This window comes from Eriocheir sinensis, chromosome 2 (assembly GCF_024679095.1).
Source record: "Eriocheir sinensis breed Jianghai 21 chromosome 2, ASM2467909v1, whole genome shotgun sequence".
Taxonomy (NCBI): domain Eukaryota; kingdom Metazoa; phylum Arthropoda; class Malacostraca; order Decapoda; family Varunidae; genus Eriocheir; species Eriocheir sinensis.
The window spans coordinates 1,126,961-1,152,735 of record NC_066510.1 but is presented as its reverse complement, the minus strand read 5'-3'; the positions used below and the strand labels follow the sequence as shown (position 1 = coordinate 1,152,735).

At 43.8% G+C, this 25,775-nt stretch overlaps 1 protein-coding gene across 1 annotated transcript in view; it reads left to right on the top strand.

The window, feature by feature from the left end:
• LOC126998392 (uncharacterized) overlaps nt 1-25,775 on the top strand; it is a 162,937-nt gene that overhangs the window by 116,107 nt on the left and 21,055 nt on the right. The window contains exon 10 of the mRNA XM_050860019.1: nt 15,877-16,043. Within this exon, the coding sequence (XP_050715976.1) occupies nt 15,877-16,043 (167 nt within the window). The remainder of the gene's footprint in view (nt 1-15,876; nt 16,044-25,775) is intronic.

Below are 25,775 nucleotides of genomic sequence, written 5' to 3'. Positions count from 1 at the left end.
ACATTCTCCACCTCTCTCTGTCTTCCTCCCCCACACCCTCACTGGTGGTTGTTGGCTCTCGCCGGGTGTGGACATGCCGCCCTCCCTCTCCTTCCTCCCTCCCTCACCCGTCCCATCATAAGCTAAGTGAATACACACACACAACACTTTTTATTTATGTACATACTGTTTTAATTTGGTTTTAGACTTTTAATACTTTTAATCTAGTTTTTTACTTTTTATTTCATTTTATCATCTTAACATTTTAATTGATAATGGCCATTACTCATAAGTGCCAAACGAGGCTGTTTCAGTCCACGAACCGGCACAATGACACTAGGAAACTGCCGACAACGCAACACCACCTCACACACTCACGGAAGGTAAGCATGACCACCGTTATTCCGCCATACACAGTGCCTTCCTGATCACCACATTTATACACATAGCACGTATACTACACTCACTAACACATTCGAGGACACAAACAACAAAACTGCATCAGTCACAAACAAGCACTCACACACAACAATCGTTTTCGCGCACCGTGGTTCAGTCTTTCAAACGGCACACCAACAATGGCACAAAGGTACACAAACAACACACCATCCTTCTCTCGCTGCTTCTATGTGGAGACACGGGCGCTATGGTCAACCCCTGGCCCTTAATGCCCCAAGTATCCTTGCCAACTTTGTAGCAAGGCAGTGAGGTGGGGGCAGAGGGTCATCCAGTGTGATTCGTGTCGTGATAGATCCGAGCATGCTGGCTGGAACCACGTCACCTGTATCGGGTCTTTCACGGCGACTTACGCTGGATTGGTTGACAATAGCGTCTCGTGGATCTGCATTAGATGTGGTGTACCTAATTTCTCATCCTCATTCTTCTCAGCTGATCCTATTCCACTTTTAAATTCCTTTGACACGCTATATCATCACAACACATACAACCCTGGCACACAACACCTTCCCCTCTTGAACCCCAAACACTCAACACCTCTCACCTCTCATAACCCAGCTCCATTCTTCACACCTAGTCCCATAAACACCCACAGACAGGTGCGTTCCCTCCGTACGCCAGACTTGACCCATCACTCACCTCTCACCACAGTTACTAACACACCCAGGTCTGCCCTATCACCCTCCCCCAATCCTACTCTTTCACTTTCCCCAGTCCCTATTTCCTTTTCTTCCCCTTGTTCATCACCTGTTTCACCTCCATCCTCTACTTCTTCACCCCCTCCCGTTTCTTCTGTATCTTCACCATCCTCACCTCTCCCTTCACTTCCTCTACCACCACATCATAACCACACTTCCCTCCGTTTACTTACAATAAACTTTCGTAGCATAAAAAATAAAATAGCCCAATTGCACCACTTAATTGCTATACACAATCCTGACATAATAGTTGGGACAGAGACTTGGTTGACCCCAGATGATGACAGTAGTGAGATTTTCCCTCCCCCCTTTAGCATGACAGTATTCCGTAAAGACCGCCTGACAGACCTCGGCAAAGGCGGCGGTGTTATCATCGCCACCAAGCCGGGTCTTTGTGTTAAGCATAGGCCTGACCTTGACACAGACTGCGAAATCACCTGGGTCCAGTTACAAACCTTCAACTGTAAATCTCTTCTTATTGCTGCTTTTTACAGACCGCCTTCTACTAATACAGACTATTTACACAACCTTCAAATTTCTCTTTCACGCATACAGGCAGACAAACACATCTGGATCACGGGTGATTTCAACCTCCCTGACATTGACTGGACTGCAATTTCCCCATTTGACCCTCCCGATGGTGATGCCCCCAACCCCATTATTCCCCACACAAACAGACGCCAACTACACGACACATTCATTGACATCATAAACACATTTTCACTCTCACAAACAGTACTCCAGCCATCACGAACACATATTGTAACGCGCCCCGCTGGCCACGGTGGCCCTTTGACCACAGCACACACACTTGACCTTTTTCTCACCAACAACATTCTTAACATAACAAACACTCAGGTTGTTCCAGGACTTAGTGACCACGACATACTCATCGTTGATGCTGACCTCCGACTGATTAGACATAAACAGAGACCCAGACAGATTTTCCTTTTTTCAAGGGCTGACTTAGACATGATCAAACAAGACCTAACTGCCTTCAGCACTGAATTTTTTGCGACTGACCCACACACAAGACTTCCTTCCACCAACTGGAACAACCTGAAACACACCATACACGCCTCAATGAACAGACACATACCACAAAAAACACTTTCTAGTAGGTACACACTTCCCTGGTTTTCCAGAGATCTACGCAGACAACATCGCAAGAAACAAAGACTCTACAGACGCGCACAGACATACAACACGACAGATAATTGGACCGCCTACAAAAAACACCAAAAGACATTTGCCAAAAATGTAAAAGTAGCGGAACGCAAACACATAGCAACTTATCTCACAGACAACGTAAGAAATAACAAAAGAAACTTTTTCAGGTTCTTTAAGATGCGCAAACATGACACTAACACGATTACATCACTTAAAGACATCAATAACACATTAGTAACCAGCCCACAACACAAAGCACAAATATTCAACACACACTTCCAATCAGTGTACACACAAGAACACAACCTGACACCAAACATGCCACACAGCCCCTTCCCCCCGATACCCCCCTTGACATTACGACTAACGGAATACAGAAATTACTAGAAGGACTCGACACAACTAAATCCACTGGCCCCGACAACATTCCCGCCTTCATCCTTAAATCCTTTGCCCCCATCCTTGCCCCCATCCTTCAGGCCATATTCATCCAATCACTATCATCCACCTCATTACCCTCTGACTGGCATTTGGCAAATATTAATCCTTTATTCAAGACAGGTGACAGGACTGACCCAGCCAATTATCGCCCCATCTCACTAACATCGATTCCAATGAAAAATTTTGAACACATAATACACAAACACATAATGAATCACATTGACACAAACAACATCCTTACTGACTCACAACACGGCTTTCGACCCAAACGCTCATGTGAATCGCAACTCATTACTACATATCACGACATGACGAGGCTACTTGACCGACGTGACATTAAACAAGTTGACATTATTGTTTTAGATTTTGCCAAAGCCTTCGACAAAGTTCCGCACAAAAGACTGACATTAAAATTGAAATACTACGGTATTTCAGGACCTATTCTTCACTGGATCACTGCATTTCTTACTAACAGGACTCAACGTGTTCTTCTTGATGGATCTTCATCTGACACTGTCCCTGTTTCTTCAGGTGTCCCACAAGGCATCGTTCTAAGCCCCCTTCTTTTCCTTCTGTACATTAACGATCTTCCACTGTCAACGCCTAACTCTTTTTACTAGACTATTTGCTGACGATAGATTACTGTTTAGAGCAGTAAAGACTACTGACGACTGCAGACTACTACAAAACGACTTGGACGCCCTCAAGCGGTGGGAGCGCACCTGGCAGATGCATTTCCGACCAGACAAATGCAAACTGTTAAGATTCACCAGAGCGCACAACCCCATCCATCACACTTACACTCTCCACAATTCATATTTAGAATCAGTTCACACACACAAGTACCTTGGTATCCATCTCTCAACTAACTTGAAATTCAACACCCACATAGACCATATCAGTGCCACAGCCAACAGAACGCTGGGGTTCCTGAGGAGGAATTTACATAACTGCACACCTGACATTAAACACATAGCTTATGACACACTTGTGAGACCAACACTGGAATACTGCTCCACGGTGTGGGATCCTTACACACACAGAAACATTGATAGGCTAGAACAAATCAACACCAAGGCGGCTAGGTTCATTACAAACAATTACAGTCGAACGCCTGGAATCACAACACGGATCAAACAACAGATAAACATGGACCCTCTTCACATACGCAGACAAGCGCATAGACCATCACTTATGTACAAGATCACAAACACTCACATTGACATTGACCCACAAACATACCTACACAACACAAACAGTCTATGTACTCGTAACACACACATCCATAAATACCAAACATGTCACACTAACACTGACGCATACAAGCACTCGTACTTTCCACGCACCATACGTGACTGGAACAACCTCCCTCAACAGATTTTAGACTGCGGTACAATAGACTCATTCAGAAAACAAATACACTCTCACTTGTCACCACAACACACCAACACTCAACAATTACGCTTGATTCACTTCCCTCCCCTGCACACCCGGCTCCCCCGTCCCCCCAACACCCAACAAATATGCGTGTTATGCACCTGTACGGGTGCCCTGCGCATCATATATCCAGATCCAGATCCAAATCCAGATCCAGACTTGTGGCATTTATCATACTCTCATATTCTTCCCTGCCTTATGATCTTGTCTTGCTTGGAACATACATACACTACAACCAACTCTGTTTCTTCTTCCTTCTGTCCTGACAGTCTTCACCTTAACCCTTTCAGCACTGGTACGTACACATGTACGTGATAGGGGATGCACTACAATAAACCGTCACGTCCGGGCGTGCGTGAACTTTTCTATTGTTTCAAAGGGCGGGTAAATACAGGCAGTATAGTGCATTACACTGCGTTTAGGGGGTGGTACTACGTACTGAAGATACCCTGAAACTCTGCCCACAATCACTAAAGCAAATCAGTGACTGTCACGTCACAAGTCGTCACGGCATCTCAAGGCTGGCTGGCTGAGGGTTTCCATTTGGGAGTCAGTGCTTGTCTTGTATCCATAAAAGAAGGATTATATCACTTTGTTGGTCAGCAATAGTTCCGAGCCTGGCTCTGAATATCTGCCAAGTGTTTCCACTGAAGAATATCCTAGTGATGATACCTCAGAAAGTGGTGATAGTGACTTAGTAGATGACTGTGATGAGGAGTTTTCAGACACTGTGGAGCCAGTGGAGGAACAAGGCTGGCGCCTCATGTCTGACCCATTCAGTGATACCCGGCCTGACCCTGTACCATCGTTTAGTGATGCTCACGCATCATTGTCCTCCCATGTGGCTCAGTTTACTTGCCTGCACGAGGCTTTTTGTCATTATTTTGAAGAAGAAGTGATTGACAAGCTGTGTTTATGGATGAATTCCCGGGGTGCCGAATATTTTGCCGTGACCCAGAAACGAAAGGTGAACGGGTTGATATAATGAGGGGGTACGGAGTGTGCAGGGGGCGGCAAGCAGTATATGGGCCCAGGTCGGGTTAATGAGATTGGCTCAGCACGGTTTGGTAGGTTGCTGGATGGTGAGGTACTTTCAAGTACTGAAAAAAACTTCAAGCACGAGAGGGGCTCCAATGTACCGTAAGCAACCAAACAGTAGCGACAGCCCATCATACTCCAAGGCCCCCATCAGAAAATCATCATCATCATCATTTCATCGACGCCTGCTCTCAGGAGCTCCCACCAGGGGATGGCCACAGCAGAAGAGCTTCCATCTTTCTCTATTCATACACTCCCTCCTTGCCTGCTCAAAGTTCCTCAAAGATCTTTCCCCCCTCTCCCTAACATACTCTTGCACCCTATCACCATTTCACTGGAGGTCGTCCTCTAGCATTCCCTCCCTCTCTCTCACTCACATGCACCCTTCTGGTCATCTTACTGTCCTCCATTCGCTCCATGTGGCCAAACCACTTTAAAGTCTGTCGCTTCACTTCTTCCACCACTCCACACTTCTTCCCTTCACCCCTGTGACACATTCCAAAACGCTCGTACACACTTTAATACTTTCACTGCTCATTCCATCCATTCTACTCACACCACAAGCACTCCTCAAATAACTCGTTTCCACTGCCTGCACTCTAGACCTCTGACTTTCATTCCAGGCCCACGTTTCACTTGCACATGTGAGGGTTGGTACTATTATTGTATTTCTCAAATCCCTCTTTACCTCCATGCTCACACTTCTGCCATTCATGATTCGTCCCAAAGACCCTGCCACCCTTCTTCCTTGCAATGCCCTTTCTCTTATCTCTCCCTCCATACCACCATGCTTACACATAACTGATCCTAGGTACTTAAACTCATTGACCTCCTCCATTCCTTCACCATTCAAAATTATTTTGCATTCCTTTTCACATTCAATTCCCACTCTATATGGGCATACAAAATCTACAACCTCACTTCTACTTCGCTCACAAACCATCACTTTACTTTTGTTGACATTTACTTTCAGCTTTCTCCTGTTACAGACACTATCAAAAACACTGACCAAATTTTTTAGGTCACTTTCATTGTCTGCAATGAGCACCGTGTCATCAGCAAACTATTGAATTCAGTACCCACTTTCTTCCCTCATCGAACAGTCTTACTCCAACTTCTCCAACTTTGCCCTTCATTTCTCTAATAACACCATCCATATAAATGTTGAACAACCATGGTGACATGACTCATCCCTGCCTTAAGCCCACTTTTATCTCAAAATGTTCACTTGTTTCTCCAGTAATTTTGACACATGCAGATGCATCCTCACAGAAAGACTATTGCACTAAGCAGTTTTCCTCCCACATCATAAATCTTTAAAACATCCCACAATGCAATCCAATCGACTCTGTCATAAGCTTTTTCCAAATCCATGAAGGCAGCGTATAGAGTCTTTCCTTTTGCTATTATTTTTCTACTACCATCCTGAAGGCAAATATCTGATCCACACATCCCCTTCCCTTCCTGAAGCCTCCTTGTTCTTCACTGATTTTCTCTTCTGTAAGTCTTTGCACCCTCTCTGTTATGACTTTTCCATATACATTTCCGGGTATACACAGGAGACTTATACCTCTATAGCTCCCACATTCCCCTCTCCTGCCCTTCCCCTTGTAAACTGGGACAATGAAGGCTTTCGTCCAGTCTGCTGGCACCGCCCCCCCCCCCCTCCCATGCTACCTCACATATCTTGACCATCCATTTAACAACTACATCTCCTCCACACTTCAACATTTCTGCTGTGATTCCATCAGTTCCTGCTGCCTTTGCATTTTTTAATCTTTTTATTGCCTGATTTACTTCTTCATTGTTATACTTCTTTCTTTATATACTCCTCCTCTACCTCTACTCAAGACTGCTGCTGTTACAGCTGCTGGACGTCCATCCTCAAAATTCATTAAGTTTTTGAAATATTCTCTCCATCTCTCTTTCACAGCCTCCCGTCTTTCAACATCTTGCCATTCTCAGCCATAACTTCCCATCAGAAAACACACGCAGAAACCCCTCTAATGCGCCCCAAAGCGTTGAAGCCAAAAAAGACATTTCTGTCCTTTACACCAACACACATAGCCCATTTCCCTAACGGGATGAGCTACTTGCCTACATTGATGTGGAGAAGCCAGACATAATAGCAATCACTGAAACCTGGGCCACCTCTGACCACTTAATGACTGAATTTTCAGTTCCGGGCTATGAAAGTTTCTACAACAGACTTCACAAAAAAGGAGGCGGTGTCATATGTTACGTCAAGAACACACTCCCTGCAATGATAATAAAAAACAAGACTCAGAGAAATACGACTCCGTTTACATAGAACTAGAAACTAGCAAGCCCAACAAGCTGATGATTGGTACCGCGTATAGACCTCCCAAGCAACAACCTGCTGATGATGAAGCACTGTATGAGGAAATTCATGCCATTACTCAAAACAAGCAGTCAGTGATTATTAGGGACTTAACTGTCCCAAAATCAACTGGAATACAATGAATGGAGACCAGGAGGGTAATAGACTACTCAAAATGTTAGAAGACACATTTCTAACCCAGATTATTACTCAACCGATGTGAGAAAACAACCTCATACTCGTGACTGACCCCGACGTCGCGTACGCGAAGGGAGGTTCAGTGAGAAACTAAACGGCTGCGATCACCACCTAATTTGCTTCAGCATTAGAACGGAACATGAGCTTATAGAAAACGTGTCCAAGATTCCAGACTACAGAAAAGCTAATTTCAGTCTTGCTCGTGAGCTACTACCTCAAGCTACTTGGGAACACCTAAACTTCGCCCTTGTAGACGATGCGTGGAATATCTTAAAAAAATTAACTCCAAAAAATAAACTCCTTGAAGTAGAGAGGACAACAGTCCCCACGAAGACTAGGAGAACAAACAGCGGCGTAAACCCACCATGGATCACTATCCAAGTCAGAAGGGCGATAAATTTAAAGAAAAGAAATTATAACTTGTTGAAGGATAACAACACAGATGAAGCACGTGAACAATAGCAACGCAGCCTCAGAGCTTGCAGAACCCTCATCCACCAAAGTAAGCGCGACTATGAGAAGCGAATAGCCCCTGAATCCACAAGTCTAACCCAAATTTTTTTATATATATGTAAGAACAAAAAAAGAAGTCGAAAAGCAACATTGGTCCCCTAAAAGATGAAAGCGGCGCCCTAACACAAGACAACAAACACATGGTCGAAATCCTGAACAACAACTTCGTGTCTGTGTTCAGGGTTGAGAACAAAGAGTCGATACCCGAGAACCCTATTCCACCGAGGGGAATCACGTCCCTAAAAATTGGCTCAAATGACAAATGGGACGTGCATAAGTACCTAGATAAATTAGAGACAAACAAGTCAACCGTACCCGACGACTTGTCACCCGGGCTGCTAAAGGAACTCAAGCAGCAAATACTCAAGTCACTCACCACCATCTATAATTTGACACTGCAACAAAATAAAGTTCCCGAAGACTGGAAGCAAGCGAATGTAACACCAATCTACAAGAAGGGAGACAAGAGCGAGGCCTTGAACTACAGGCCAATTAGCTTGACTTCAGTCGATGGAAAAGTTCTCAAGAAGATTATCAGAGACAAACTTGTCAAGTTTCTTGAAGGCAACAATATCATTTTTTGATGCTTAGCACGGTTTCAGGAATAAGCGCTCATGCTTAAGGGGGTCGACTACGGGGTATTTTTTGACAAATATATTTGAAATCGGACAAGTACATGTTTTTTGCTCAGCGTGGCCGGGAAACCCTAAATTACCATGGGGTGAGGTTTGTTTTCGTAAAATTAAAACCCCTCCCCCTTGGGGGGGCTTTTGCGTCATAGTCAGACATGCGCGTCATGAGACGCTCATGTCAACATATGCGGTATCATTCGTATATACTACGTAAAAATTGCATTAGAATATTTTATTTCTTCGTAAATTTTGTCATATGTCATCCCCTCTTCTTCGCGCGGAGAGGCAGGGGAGGTAGAGAGGTGCCCCCGCGCCAGTGCCAAGCGAGACACAGACGGGAAGAGTATGTCATAATTTTCTCTCCTCTCCAGCCAAAAAAACGTCCTGACAAATGATCTACAAGCGCAAGGCAACCAGAAAAAGAGTCACCAACATCTAGAGGGCATATGGAGTGGCCAAACCTCAGAAAACAAGCAAGAGAGTAGCGTAGAAGCAAGGCACTCCCGCGAGGCACTCTTATGGCGCTTTTCTGGCGGGAGTGCCGCGGGCCCAGATGCCTGATCATTCTCCAGTAAGTCAACAAGATATACACAATAATATGTGAAAATTTCATGCCAATCAAATAAATGCAAATGGCAAGACAGGAATGAAATGTAAAAATATCTTTAGGAGCCAATATCTCGAAAATTAGTTTTTTTAAACTTAAAATAATTTCACAAAATTGGTAAAAAGTCTGATCAACTTTTGTTAGGTATCAGTTGAAACTACAACTAAAGGGCAATTTTTTGTTGAAAAACTATTTTCAATAATGTCAAAAGAAAACAGGACACAGAGAGGAGAAAATAATAATTGACAAAAGATTGTAATTTTTTTTCTTCGAAGACAAAACAAAAAATCAAAAAGTTACTTCCAACAAAATGTAGATAGGCAAACAAAGTTTCTATGGTATTTTTTTCAAACCAATTAACTAAAAAATAAAGCCTGTGAAACAAAAAAATGAAAAATACGCTTTGTTTGAGTCTCTCCTAAACTTCACCCGAATTTGATGAAATTCACAGAATAACGTACGTTTACAGTAACAAACAACATACTAAGATTTCAAAGCTATTGGACATACCATATGTGCAGGAGGACCCCCCTAGTCGCCCCCCTTAACCAACTTACTGGATTTCTTCCAAGGTATATATGAAAACTGGGATTATCACGTCCCCAGCAATGGTATCTACCTAGACTTTCAGAAGGCCTTTGACAAGGTCCTGCACGAACGACTTCTCAAGAAACTGAAATCGGCAGGACTGGGAGACAATCTGATTACGTGGATAAAAGATTGGCTTGCTGGAAGAAAGCATCGAGTTCTACTCAACGGGTAGGCTTCCGAATGGGTCCCGGTGACAAGTGGAGTGCCACAGGGGTCAGTGCTGGGCCCCATACTCTTTATTATATATATAACAACGACCTAGAACTAGGATTAGAATCCACACTTTCTAAATTTACTGATGACACCGGGGTGGGAGGGAAGGCCCTCACGACGGCAGACTGCGAAATCATCCAGAGAGACTTGGACCAGATCACTCGGTGGTTGGAAAAGTGGCAGATGTCCATCAACACTACCAAATGTAAAGTAATGCACATTGGGTCCAGAAATAGCAACCACACATACTACATGGGTGGCGAACCACTACAGGCAGTGCAGGAGGAAAAAGGCCTTGGGGTCACTATCAGCAGTGACCTGAAACACTCAAAACACTGCAAGTCTGCCTGCAAGAAAACCACTACTATGCTTGGGTTCATAGCAAGGAACTTCGAATACAAGACGCCGGGAGTTATGTTAACCTTGTACAAGTAAGGCCCCACTTGGAATACGCTGTGCAATTCTGGTCTCCTAACTACAAGAAAGACTTTGAGTTACTCGAGAGTACAGCGATGCACTACGAAAAAGATACCATCATTGAGAATGCAGCCTTACGAAGAACGACTCAGAAGACTCGACCTTTTCACGTTAGAAAAGAGACAACTGCGGGGAGACATGATACAAGTCTTCAAGTACCTGAACAAGTTCAGCAATGTTGATCACTCCAAACTCTTCACGCTACAATCTAACCCGCGAACAAGACACAAGGATAAAACAGTTCAAGCCAAGTAATGCTTTACGGATATTGGCAGGAGTTATTTTTCGAACAGTCATCTGCCACTGGGACAGCCTTCCTGTGGAAGTGGTTAGTGCAGAAACAATCAACTTTAAAAATCGCATTGAGTGTCACTTTGCTGCGTCGGGAGTGAACTAAACGTATCCACGAGTAGGTTCAGTAGTGATTTAATCCTTCCCGCAAACCACCCCTGTGGCTAATGGATTGATTAAATCTCTAAAAGCAGGCAGCCTCGCAATGGGCCAATAGGCTTTCTGCTGCCTGCTCGTCCTTGTTTCCATGTTTCCCATTATACTCTTATTTTTAACATTTTTGCACTTCCTTCACCACAGCTCACTTTTACTTCTTCAGCTCCCAGGTCTTTCTTTATTATTATCATCACTCCACCTCCTTGTTGTCTTCTGTCTTTCCTCCACATATAATACTTTCTCTGATTTCTAGGGACATGATTGTACCACTTTACAGTAAACCTTCGATATAACAGACCCGCTTATAATGGATTTCAGATATAATGGACAAGGTCAGAGGGTCAGAAATCCACGGGGACTGACCGAGAATAGTCCTTGAACGAACTGCTCCCGGCCACTACAATAACGTCTGCTGGCCACCTCGCACTCCTCCCTTTACCTGCTGCCCCATCCTTTGGTTACTGTAGTCTTTTACAGCCCACCAGATGAAATGTTTTCCCCCTTGAGGTTCTCATTCATTATGAAGAACATATTTTTACCACAAGAAAATCTTATGCACCAATCCAGGATGTAAATATAATGGAAATTAGCAAAGTGTTTGTGAGTGTTGGTACTGACACAGCTTAAGAGGGTTGAGGTTAGGTTAAGTTACATTTAGTTAGTTTTATTTGGCATGTGCTTTGGGGTGGCAGAAATAAGCAGCGCAGGAAGGGACATGGCTGTGGTGGGGGCGGTTTTCTACGCCGACAGGTGTTACAAGAAATACCTCCTCACAGAAATAAGTCACTCTTCTATCCACCAGGCATGCACACATGGGGACTACACATCAGGAAAAAACATTAATTTGTCTGATTTTGTTCTAGTTTGTCCACTTGTGAATTTTGTGACTGGTGAGTGAATTATTGAAACAGTAAGCAAGTTGAACCTCTCTCTGCAAGCTATTTTGTGGCTACAGTGGCGGCAGTTGTACAAGAGACATCATAAAGTCAATCATTTAATGATTTTTGACAGAAACAGTTAGCAGATTATTTCATAACACCGAAAACTACCCAAAAAAAACAGTTTTGCCTGCCTGTGCGAGATTGGCGCACTTGTAAAATTTTACCCCCCCCCCCCCCCCCCCCCACACACACACACACACACAGGGCCCCACTGCCAACCTGGCAGCCTCAGTGCCTTGCAGTCCATCACCAAGTGTGCTGTATGGCTATTCAGAGAACGTGCAGACAACATACACAATAATAAAAACTATATACCTACGTTTATTAGGTTCGTCGGTATTATTTTATTATTAATTTTACGCCGCTTATAATGGACTTTTGGCATTTATGGACTAAGTTTCCCCCTAATTAGTATGTTATATTGAGGGTCTACTGTACATAGTTTCAGCGGTTCCCATGATATCTGGTTCATTTTTCTTTAGGTAGTCATTTAACTCCATCTGCGCTGATATTAACCCATTCGCATTTTTGCATGACTCCTTCAGTTCATTCCTTCCCTCTCTCCTGTCCCTTTGTACCACTCTCCATAACCCTCCAACGGAACCTCTTTTTCTCCGCCTTCGTTCTGCTCATTTATTCCTTGGCTTCTTCCCACAATTGGTTCACTTTATCCCTCTCTTCCTCATTCAAGGTCTTCCTAGTCCATACACTCTTACACTCCTCCTTCCAAGAGAGCTTCCATGTTCCAGCCAACACTTTTTCTGCTCCCACTTGTGGTCTAAATCTTACCTTTGGGGGTCACTGCCCTCCCTCCACTTGCTTGCCAATCCTCGCCATCTCCTCTGTTTCCTCATTCAAATTACGACCCTCATACTGAACCTCTCCTTCCAATTCCAGTCACCCCCTTTTCATTATATTCTCTCATGCTGTACTGGCAACATTTTCCTTGATGCCAAACACAACAACCCATTTCTTCATTTCAATAGCATCTCTCACTAGCCCGTCCTTCTCCTTAACCCCTTGACTGCGGATTTCCCAAGCTACAAGAATGGATCAAAAAGTGACTGCTACAATTCAGTGAAGAAAATGTAAAGTCCTGCACCTTGGGAAGGGATATCCAGCATACCAATACCACATGGGAAGCACTTTTCTATCCACCTCAGAGGCAGAGAAAGACCTGGGACTATATGTTACCAGGCTACCAGTGAAGGTGAAATCCATGCCAATCGCAGCGGACGGGTTAATGACCTTCACCACTGAGACAATCGCTTCTTCCTTCATTTGCGCAAAGCTGTGTTGTGTTTTCTCAGCTTTGGATGGCCCTTGCTCATTTTTTCAAGTAATTATTTTGTCAGTAAGTGTATATTTCGTGTTATGTGGATGGTTCCAAACTACAGTAAGATCTCGCACCTTATGAGTAGTTAGTACCAAGAATAATAGTTAATGCCTTTTTTTTTCTTTTTTTTTTCAGCTAGGGAGGCAGGTCAAGGGCAAAAAACAAAAACAACAACATAAAAAGCCCACTAAATGCTGCTCCGAACAAGAGCAAAAAGAACGAGAGGCTGGAAGAAAGGTCAATTTCAGGTGTAGAGGTGTTTTGATACTCTCCTCTTAAAAGAGTTTAAGTCATAGGGAGGAGGAAATACAGATGAAGAAAGGCTGTTCCAGAGTTTACCAGCAAAAGGGATAAAAAAAGGATGAAGTTTCTGGTTAACTCTTGCATAAGGGATTTGGATAGAATAGGGTGAGCAAGAATAGAAAGTGGTGTGCAGCGTGGCCACAGGAGGGGGGAAGGCATGCAGTTATCAAGTTCAGAAGAGCAGTCAGCATGAAATAAAGATAAAAAGAGATGCAACACTGTGGAAGAATTAAGAGGCAGAAGACTGCTAGTAAGAGGAAGGGCATTGATGTGACGAAGAGCCTTTGACTCTACTCTGTCCAGCAGAGCTGTATGTGTGTGGAGCCCCCCACATGAGATGCATACTCCATACAAGGGCGGACAAGGCCCCTGTACTATATGGAAAGCAACTGTGAGAGGGAAAAGAACTGGCGAAGACGGTACAGAACGCCCAACCTTAAGGAATGCATATATATACGGGGAAAATGTGAAGTAAAATAATTGGACCAAACCCTTGTTTTAACTTCAGTACTGTCTCCAGGATTGCGAGTTTCAAGTTTGCGATTCGCCGAGTTTGCGATGGGGACCCCAAAAATTTGATTTTTATTGAAAATTGAAATTGCGTTACGACCCGAAAGGAAAAGGAAAAGGCTTCTTAAACTGGGCATTTTCACACCTTGTTGTGGTCCTTGACTCCCATTCTTGCTCTAACTCACCCCCTGGGCCTTTCCATTGGCCGTGGGAAGCATGGTGAGTGGGATCCGAGCAGCCAGGCGCATGTGTGCGAGCAGCCCCGACCGCGCACTGGGCTCGAGCAGCTGACGGGCGGCTGATGATGACGATGGTGAAAATGAGTGTTGGGGGCGTGGCCCCTGCATTGGCGCCACCCAAACGGCATTTTCACTTGGGCCCGCGTGTGTATGGCTGTGCCCATCGTGGGCCCAGGCTCCTCAATTTGCCAATTCTCACTTTCCACATGTTGTGTGGGACCCCTTTCCTCTCTTTCATCTTTTCTTTTTGAAAAAGAAGAGATGAAAGAAAGGAAAGGGGTCCCGTGCAACACGTGGAAAACAAGAATCGGCAAATTGAGAAGCTCAAACCCACAACAAACACAAACACACACACACAGGCCCCAACAAAAACACCGTTCAGGCGGTGCTGATGCAAAGGCCACACCGCTGACACTCATCACCACCATCACCATCACCAGCTGCCTGCCAGCTGCTCGGGCCCAGTGTGCGGCCTGGGCCGTCTGCACACATGCGCTTGGCCACTTGGATGGGTGGCCAAGCACAAGATGTCGATGGTTTTCAGTTTTCCAGATAAGAATAATGGTTCAGAGTTTGCGATTTTAACGTTTGCGACCCGCAAAGTCGACCTATTTATCGCAGACTTGGAGACAGTACTGTATTTTCACTCATTACATAGATTATTCATGTTAATTTGTTATAATCATACATAGTGATAAAAATATGAAATGCAGAGAAGTAATGTGGATAACACCAAAAGTGATTAATAAGGTGTGTGGCTGAGATGAGAGGTGGGAAACAAAGGCAGGAAGGGAAACTACTGGGCCACTCCTCCTCCACCACCACCACCACCACCACCACCCTCCTTCCTCTTGAGGCAAGGTATAAACCACTGCCAAATACATGCCAGATAGAAATTCAGACCACTTAAGTTGGCAAGAGGCAGCTTTACAAGGTGACAGTTTGTATGTATGGTGATGACTGAGGTTGGGGACTAAGGAGAGGTGGTGTGAGGGGAGGCTGGACAACAGTGACACCATGTGCTCAGCCAAGGTGTCCGCTGTCTTCAACGCTGTGCCTGTGATTTTTCCGTTATAATCAAAGCCTCTTCATCAGATGTCAATATGGATAAGAGGTGCAGTAGTATCACTAGATGCAGGATGGTACTGTAATTAGTTCTATTGAAATAACATTTCACTTAGATGCAAAATGAATTCATTATGACTTCCTGTGGCTCTCATAGTTTAAATAGACATTCCATTGTACTAATTGGAGTGATACATTCAAAGTTTGCAAACATTTCCTAAGTGAGGTGCAAATTTATTTTCAGAAAGACAAGATAATGTCACTGGACAGAGTGGTGTGTGACGGAACTCCCTCCTGCCTGCCTCATCCTGCATCACCTTTAGTTCACTTCCTATACATCAACGCTGCTGACCCTTCCTTTAGTATGGAACTCCGCAAACCTGAAGAACAAGTAACCAAAAACCTCTTAAGGTAAGGCTGAGTATCGAGGCTGCAAGACTTGGTCACCATGTAAGTATATTCAGGCAAACGTCAACTTCATGTGAACATCAGCCCCTCCACAAAAAAATGTGAACTTTAGAGGAGTATGTATAAGCAAATATATCAATCAATCAATCAGTGGGGGCATGTGCCGGGGGCGCGTTGCCTCGCCCACCCTACAACGCCAAGCCAGGGGGTCCCTCCAGGCGAGTCCCCATGCAGGCCCCCTTCCCAACCCGAGTACCTCCTGGCAGGATCTATTGACTTGCTCGAGCCAGGAACTCTGTGGGCATCCCCTTGGCCTCCTCCACTCAGAATTGTCTCTTACAGAGACAACCCTATGAACAGGATCAGCTTCAGGGTAACGTGCCACGTGCACGTATAGCCAGAGTTTACGTTGACGGACTATGCAGGTAATATATGTCGAATCAGTCTCACGGAGTAGTCGCCGGTTTGACACAAAGTCATTACAGTGATATCCCATGATTCTGCGTATATATTTATTACCAAAGGCATCAATCCACCTCTCCAAGTCTCCATTTAGTGTCCATGCCTCACAACCATAGAGTGAGACAGGGAGCACAAGGGACTTGAAGATCTGGATCTTTGTCCTTCTGTACAGGTACCGACAACGCCATATACTCGTGTTGAGCGAGCCATAACACCGTGGGCCAGGCCAATCCGCCGTAAGACTTCCTGGCCAGACTCACCGTTTTTATGAACTACGCTACCAAGATACGTGAAACTTTATGAGATCCCAATGTCTTCACCACACGCATGAACAGACTGTACTGTGTCATCCAGCAAGCCTTCAAACACCTGTACCTTGGTCTTGGCTCAGGAGACCTCAAGTCCCAAGGCCTCCTCCTCCTCGTGCAGTGCCTCCAGAACCATCACCAAAACCTCCAGTGACTAAGCAAGGATTACTGCATCATCAACAAAACAAGGTCAGTGACCCTGGTATTGCCAGTGGATGCTCGGCAATGACTGGTCCACAACTCTGCCCAGCACCCAGTCCATACAAGTGTTGAAAAGCGATGGAGCAAGGACACAGCCCTGCCTCACTCCTGCATTTACGGGAAAGAAGCTGGACAAGCTCCCCCCACACTTCACAGCACTCTCTGTCCCAGAATACAGGACAGTCAACAAACCAGTAGTCCTTGGAGAAATCCCACAGAGTCCCAGAAGATCCCAGAATGCCTCGCGATGCACTGAATCAAATGCTTTCTTGAGATCGAGATAGGCTGCAAGCATCCCCTGTCGAAACTCACATTGGCGCTCCACCGGTACGCGATATGCTAGGATATGGTCAGTTGTTGACTTACCAGGCATGAACCCAGACTATTCAGGTCTGCAGCTTCAGCAGCTGGATGTGAATTCACATCAGCAATAGGTGGGCAAGCACCTTGCCTGGCACACTGAGCAGTGTAACACCACGGTAGTTGTTGCAGTCCTGGCGGTCCCCTTTCCCTTTCCAGATAGGGACGACCAGTCCCCTTTTCTAGTCAGGAGGAATGGTACCGAACTGCCATACGGCAGTCAAGACTGCATGCAACCCGCAGATCATGGCCTCACCTCCAGCTTTGAGCAGCTCCGCACTGATGTTACAAGTGCCAGGTGCCTTCCCACCCCTCACCTTGGCCACAGCCTTTCTGACATCAACCAGGGTGGGTGGGCTATCATCAATGGGTGGATCAGCATCCTCCACCTGCAAGCCAGCAACTGGAACTTGAGAGGGTACTGTATATATATATATATATATATATATATATATATATATATATATATATATATATATATATATATATATATATATATATATATATATATATATATATATATATATATATATATATATATATATATATATATATATATATATATATATATATATATATATATATATATATATATATATATATATATATATATATATATATATATATATATATATATATATATATATATATATATATATATATATATATATATATATATATATATATATATATATATATATATATATATATATATATATATATATATATATATATATATATATATATATATATATATATATATATATATATATATATATATATATATATATATATATATATATATATATATATATATTATATATAGCCTGATATGCGAACTTGGGATATGCGAACCACCTCATATGCGACCTCCTTCCTCCCTCCCCCCCTTGGAAGTGGAGCACGTGGGGCGGTGACTTGACTCATTAGTAAGAGAAAAGTTTTTTTCATTCATTTCATGTTCCCGACTTCGCTAACATCCATTTCCTACCAAATAATGAACTTGCTGTTACTCACTTCCCGAAGGAAGGAAATAAACAATGGCAATCTGGCAACTCTGCTCTGTGAGGCGGCTCCACGTGTTCTCTTCATCAGTGCGTCTAAAGCAGCCATTGCTCTCACAAGCTGTGTCTGTGCTGTGTGCAAGCTAGCCTGTGGGCTATTGTTGTTGCTGTTGTTGTTATTATGGCGCTCCAAAGAACTCGAAAAGTAGTTTATTACATTGGAAACTAAGTTAAAAAATGTGGCTGACCGCCCATATACCATTATTTACATGCTTTTAAGGTTCCTAATATGCAATTTATATATAGGCTTTAAACCCATATTCTCGCATATTAGATGACCCCTGTATATATATATATATATATATATATATATATATATATATATATATATATATATATATATATATATATATATATATATATATATATCTCTATATACACACACACACACAGTTGTCCCTCAAATAGTACGGGGGTTAGGGACCCAGGACCCCCGTACTATTTGAAAATCTGTATAAATTAGTGCCCCCATGAAACACTCCTAGGCATTCCTACGGGATCTGGGTCCTGCCTCGCTCAGCTGTTACCCGTGGGCCCAAGTTGCCTGTTATGCATTTTAAGCTGCAGTCACAGTGTAGTGTCGAGGGGGGCGAAACCCCCTCGTTAGAGGTCAGGTTATTTAGAGTTCGCTTGGAGTAGTTTAAATATGTGTCCCTTAAATATTGAGGCGTAATGTCGTATTTTGAAGGCGCAGAGTCAATCTCCACAATTACCGTTTCATATCTTATTTCAAGTATTATTTTGAGAGTAAGAGAGAGTGAGTGTATGACACGGCTCGCTCGCTGATCCCCGCAACAATAAACTATCAATCAATCAAGGAGCGCTGCCAGGCTGGCTCCGTTGCCAGGCTTGGTAACACTACAGCATAAAATGCATAACTGACAACTTTGGTCGGCGAGTAGGAGCTGAGGCAGGTGGGACCCGGATTCATGTGTTATGCTCTCCCTACTGCAACCTAACTCATACCAAAACGTAACTTCTCCAAAATCTGAATTCTTCTGCAAGGTGAATACCTTTCTTGAACGCTTTGGGGTGCTTTCAGCAAGTGTTTTGGCTTGTCTCTTGGGTCCCATGTTCATGTTGTGTGGTGATGGAGAAGCGTAGCTGAGGTTGTGCTCACACACGAACTCATGGAAAGCGCATAGGTTTCAATCTGGCAAAACAGTGTTCCTGATGTTGTGCACACACATGGACTGAGGAGATGTGCATGGGTGGCAGTTTGGTAGAACCATGGAGGTAGAATTGGTGGAGTCGACACAGGCTGATGATCCCATTCATTGAGGTGAAGCCGCCGAACTGTCATTTTTAGGGCCGGAAGATGAGGGATACACAGGTGAGAGCAGCCTGGCCAAGCCCATTAAGAGGGAGCCTGACCTGATGACACCTGACACCTGGCAGGTTTTCACAACCTTGCGGTCCTAAAAATGACAGTTCGGTGGATTCACTTAATTGGGCTGATGTCGACTCCACCAATTTTACCTCCATGGGTAGAACAGTCTTGCTTACTTGGTGCGACGAGCGGGAAATTTAAAAATCCAAAAAAAAAAAAAATCTATGACAATCCGTATAAAACCGAAACCATACTATTGGAAACGATACTATTTGAGGGGCAACTGTGTGTGTGTGTGTGTGTGTGTGTGTGTGTGTGTGTGTGTGTGTGTGTGTGTATATATATATATATATATATATATATATATATATATATATATATATATATATATATATATATATATATATATATATATATATATATATATATATATATATATATATATATATATATATATATATATATATATATATATATATATATATATATATATATATATATATATATATATATATATATATATATATATATATATATATATATATTAGTCATCCCGCCATTCGCGGGTATTTAGTTCCCGGACTTGGCGCGATCGTGAAACCCATGACGGCGGGACTATAACCCTATGGGAAAATATACATTTGGGGAAGTCACCTCTGACATGTCATATAAAACATGTTTTTTTCGTTCTTTTTAATGACTGAAATGAGACAAGACCTTGTTATACAACAATAAGTAGCCCAGTAAGTCGCCCAATCTGGCAACACTGCAGTGTGGCGTGAATTTTTTTTTATGATAATGTTGATATGAGAAAATCTCGACCAATAGCAGTCGTCCCTGAGTGAGCTTCTGGCCAATAGGAAAGCATGACGTCAAAGTCTAACAGTGACGTCAATTAGGAGAAACCTAACGTCAATTGCCCGCCTCCTCCTCTCTCCCTTCCCCCTCCTCTCTGCCTCCTCCTCCCTCCTCTCTGCCTTCCTCCTCCTCTCCCTTCCCCTCCTCTCTGCCTCCCTCCTCCTCTCTGCCTTCCTGTTTAGCGTCAATGCATCAGTATCTGAAACTGGGGCAATATAGCGGGGGTCACAATTAGTTGACGCGATGGGTGAGACCATGAATGGCAGAGGTGACTGTATATATATATATATATATATATATATATATATATATATATATATATATATATATATATATATATATATATATATATATATATATATATATATATATATATATATATATATATATATATATATATATATATATATATATATATATATATATATATATATATATATATATATATATATATATATATATATATATATATATATATATATATATATATATATATGACAGGACCCCTGTACTATTCAAAAATCCGTATAAAATTAGTGCCCTCCCCTAGAAACACTCCTGGGCTGCGTTTGAGAAAGGGAATTGGGACTCTCAAAACATCACGAGTGCTCTCAAATGTGTGACGTGGCAGCACGTTACCAACGTCCGCTGACTCCCAGCTTTGAGAGGTGGAGCGTCTTTGTGCTGTGATGACGTCATAGCAAATATGGCGGCCCAAACAAACGTATATAAGTGTTTCCATTGCATTTCACCTCTCTGTGCCACCATAACCACTGCAGCTTCCTTTTCATCTTCTGTAATAAGGAGTTCATCAGCCAGGACAGCTAGAATGCATATTAAACGTCGCCAGGAAGATCAGTTTACGCCATTTTGCTGCGAGTGAGACGCCGTTACCATAGCACCGACGAGGCTTAAAAGCACGGCCTTTATCTCCACTCTTGCAGCAGTCTTGGAGCACTGGCAGTTACTGCAGCAAGAATTTCTTTTATACTATAATTGTTACAGCGAACACTGCTCTCATTCACGTGGTATGCTCTCCCTACCACAATGTAACTCATCCCAATACGTAACTTCTAAATCTGAATTCTTCTGCAAGGTGAACATCTTTCTCCAATGCTTATGGGTGCTTTCAGTGTTAGTCCTCTTCTAGTAGTAGGAGTAGGTAGGAAGACACCTACCGAACGGGCGTGAGCTACTCCCGGTGAGGATATATGGGAAGCGAGGAGGGTGCCGAAGCCCTTCAAAGACCCTTCCCATGTCCTCATTAACCGTTTCCCTTTTGTCTCATCAACACCAGAGAGTAGTTCAGCATGCTCTCTAAAGACAGATCCTCTCTCTTTCTACACCACACTACATTCACACAACACACACACCTTTTCCCAAAATTCAAAATTCAAAATGGCGAAAAACAACACTGCCTCGGAGTCCCCGCCTGGGGGGGGGGGACCATAAATTCCCCCAGGGAGGACTCCCCTTCTGGCTGCCGACTTGAGAGGTGTCCTGATAACTCCTCGAACCTCCTCCTTATCAATTTCTGCAACATTCGCGGTCTTCATTATAATTTTCATTCTGTGGAACACCATCTCTCCTCCTCTAAACCTCATCTTCTCTTCCTCACCAAAACACAGGTTTCTGAGGCTACTGACAACAACCTCTACTCTGTTCCCTCCCACTATCTCTATCCTAAATTTCAATCCAAAGCTGGATGTTGCGCCTACGTGCGCAACGACATCACTTGCTCTCGTGCCCACGACCTTGACTTCTGAATTTTCCACCGTCTGGCTAAGACTTCATTGTCATTCTATTACTAAATACATCTGTGCTGTTTATCTCCCACCTAACTCTACTAACTATGTAAAATTCTTTGACTATTTGAATTCTAAAGTGGAGCACATCTTGACCCACTCTCCCTTCGCTGAAATCTCCATCTTAGGAGATTTCAATGTTCACCACCAGCTTTGGCTTTCATCCTCTTTCACTGACCAGCCTGGTGAACAAGCCTATGACTTTGCTCTCCTCAACGACCTAGAGCAGTTGTTTCAGCACCCTACACGTATTCCCGACCGTCTTGGAGACAGGCCCAACATTCTAGACCTCTTCCTTACCTCTAATCCTTCTGCTTACTCTGTCAAACTGTTCTCTCCGTTGGGCTCCTCCGATCATAACCTTATTTCTGTTTCCTGTCCTATCGCTCCTGTACATCCTCTGGACCCACCGAAGAGGCGATGCTTCTGGCATTTTGCTTCAGCTCGGTGGGACGACCTGAGGATGTACTTTTCGATTACTGCTTCCATGGAGGATAGGGACCCCTCTGTGTGTGCCCAGCGCATCACAGAGGTGATTGTCTCTGGAATGGAGGCATACATTCCACGTACTTTCTCTACTCCTCATGCTAAAAAGCCTTGGTTTAATCATGCTTGTTCTCGTGCTATTAAAGATAGAGAGGCAGCTCACAAAAGGTTCCGGAGCCTTTGAACTCCCGCTAACTTTGACCTTTTCATTTCAGCCCGGAATCATGCCAAATCTATTCTCCGACTTACCAAAACTTCTTTTATCAATAGAAAATGTCAACACCTTGTTTCTTCTAATTCTTCCCGTGACTTCTGGCATCTAGCCAAAAATATCTCCTCCAATTTCACTTCTTCCTCTTTCCCTCCTCTCCTTAACCCTGACGGCAGCACTGCCGTCTCATCTGTCTCTAAGGCTGAACTCTTCGCTCAAACTTTCTGTAAGAACTCCATCTCGGACGATTCTGGGCATATTCCTCCTACTCATCCCCCCTCTGACTCCTTTATGCCTGTTATTAAGATTCTTCCAAATAATGTTTTCTATGCCCTCTCTGGCCTCAACTCTCAGAAGGCTTATGGACCTGATGGAATGCCTCCTATTGTCCTTAAAAACTGTGCTTCCGTGCTGACACCCTGCCTGGTCAAACTCTTTCGTCTCTGCCTATCAACATCTACCTTTCCTTGCTGCTGGAAGTATGCCTTTGTACACCCTGTGCCTAAGAAGGGTGACCGTTCCAATCCCTCAAACTACCGCCCTATAGCTTTACTTTCCTGTCTATCTAAAGCTTTTGAATCAATCCTTAACCGGAAGATTCAAAAGCACCTTTCCTCTTCTGACGTTCTATCTGATCGCCAGTATGGGTTCCGCAAGGGGCGTTCTACTGGCGATCTTCTTGCTCTCTTAACTGACTCTTGGTCATCCTTTATTAGCCGTTTCGGTGAAACTTTCTCTGTTGCACTAGACATCGAAAGCCTTTGATAGAGTCTGGCACCAGTCTTTGCTTTCTAAACTGCCCTCTTTCGGATTCTATCCCTCTCTCTGTTCCTTTATCTCCAGTTTCCTTTCCGCCCGTTCTATCTCTGCGGTGGTAGACGGTCACTGTTCTTCCCCTAAACCTATCAACAGTGGTGTTCCACAGGGCTCTGTCCTATCACCCACTCTCTTCCTGTTATTCATCAATGATCTTTCCATAACAAACTGTCCTGTCCACTCATATGCTGACGACTCCACTCTGCATTATTCAACTTCTTTCAATAGAAGACCCTTTCAAGAGGAAGAACTCGACTCCAGACTGGAGGCTGCAGAACGCTTAACCTCAGAACTTGCTATCATTTCCGATTGGGGCAGATGGAACCTTGTGTCCTTCAATGCCTCAAAAACTCAATTTCTCCACCTATCAACTCGACACAATCTTCCAAACACCTATCCCCTATTCTTCGACAACACTCAGCTATCACCATCTTCAACACTATACATCCTCGGTCTATCCTTACCTCAAAATCTCAACTGGAAACTTCACATCTCCTCTCTTGCTAAATCAGCTTCCTCGAGGTTGGGCGTTCTGTATCGTCTCCGCCAGTTCTTCTCCCCCGCGCAGTTGCTATCCATATACAGGGGCCTTGTCCACCCTCGTATGGAGTATGCATCTCACGTGTGGGGGGGCTCCACTCACACAGCTCTTCTGGACAGAGTGGAGTCTAAGACTCTTCGTCTCATCAGCTCTCCTCCTCCTACTGATAATCTTCTACCTCTTAAATTCCGTCGCGATGTTGCCTCTCTTTCTATCTTCTATCGATATTTCCTCGCTGACTGCTCTTCTGAACTTGCTAACTGCATGCCTCCCCCCCTCCCGCGGCCCCGCTGCACACGACTTTCTACTCATGCTCATCCCTATACTGTCCAAACCCCTTATGCAAGAGTTAACCAATATCTTCACTTTTTCATCCCTCACGCTGGTAAACTCTGGAACAATCTTCCTTCATCTGTATTTCCTCCTGCCTACGACTTGAACTCTTTCAAGAGAAGGGTATCAGTACACTTCTCCTCACGAATTTGACCTCTCTTTCGGCCACCTCTTATGATTCTTTTTTAGGAACGAGTCGCGGGCTTTTTTTTTTATTATTGTTTCCTTTTTTTTGTGCCCTTGACCTGCCTCCTTTGTTGTAAAAAAAACAAAAAAAAAAATCCTCTTCCATTTCCTCTTAATCCTATTCTAAACCTCTTAAGAGGAAATGGAAGAGGATTAAGAGGAATTTAGAGGAGGATGAAGAGGTTTAGAAGAGGATTAATCCTCTTACATTTCCTGTTGACCCTTTCCATACTGTGACGCCAACGTCTGCATCACGGATGGAAAGGGTTAAGTAAGTAAGGGCCACTTTTACAGTCATGTTGTTTGTTTTGATCGTTACCAATGGCGGCGATTGCCGCTTAGTATTTCACGTGAAACTGGCCGATGGGGTAGTGACGGCTGCAGAGGAAGCGAGAGATGTTGAGAGTGTGTGGTAGGTGCGGGGCTAGGCTAACCCCACAGCCACCACTACCCATCGGCCAGTTTCACGTGGAAATACTATAGCGGAGATCGCCGCCATTGGTAATGATCAAAACAAACAAAATGACTGTGAAAGCGGCCCTAAGTGCATGTTGTGAAGTATAAAAGTGTGGAGAAGGAGGACCTAAGAAGCGATACAAAGCATTACAGGTCAAAAGAAGAAGAAGGTCCACTACACTGGCCGGTGTTGCGAGAAATATCTCCCCGATGAAATTAGTCATTCTGCTGTCCACCACACATGTGTGCTGTGGGAATACACAGCATTAAAAGTGTTAATTTGCCTGGTTTTGTTCTAGTCTGTCCGCTTGTGATCTT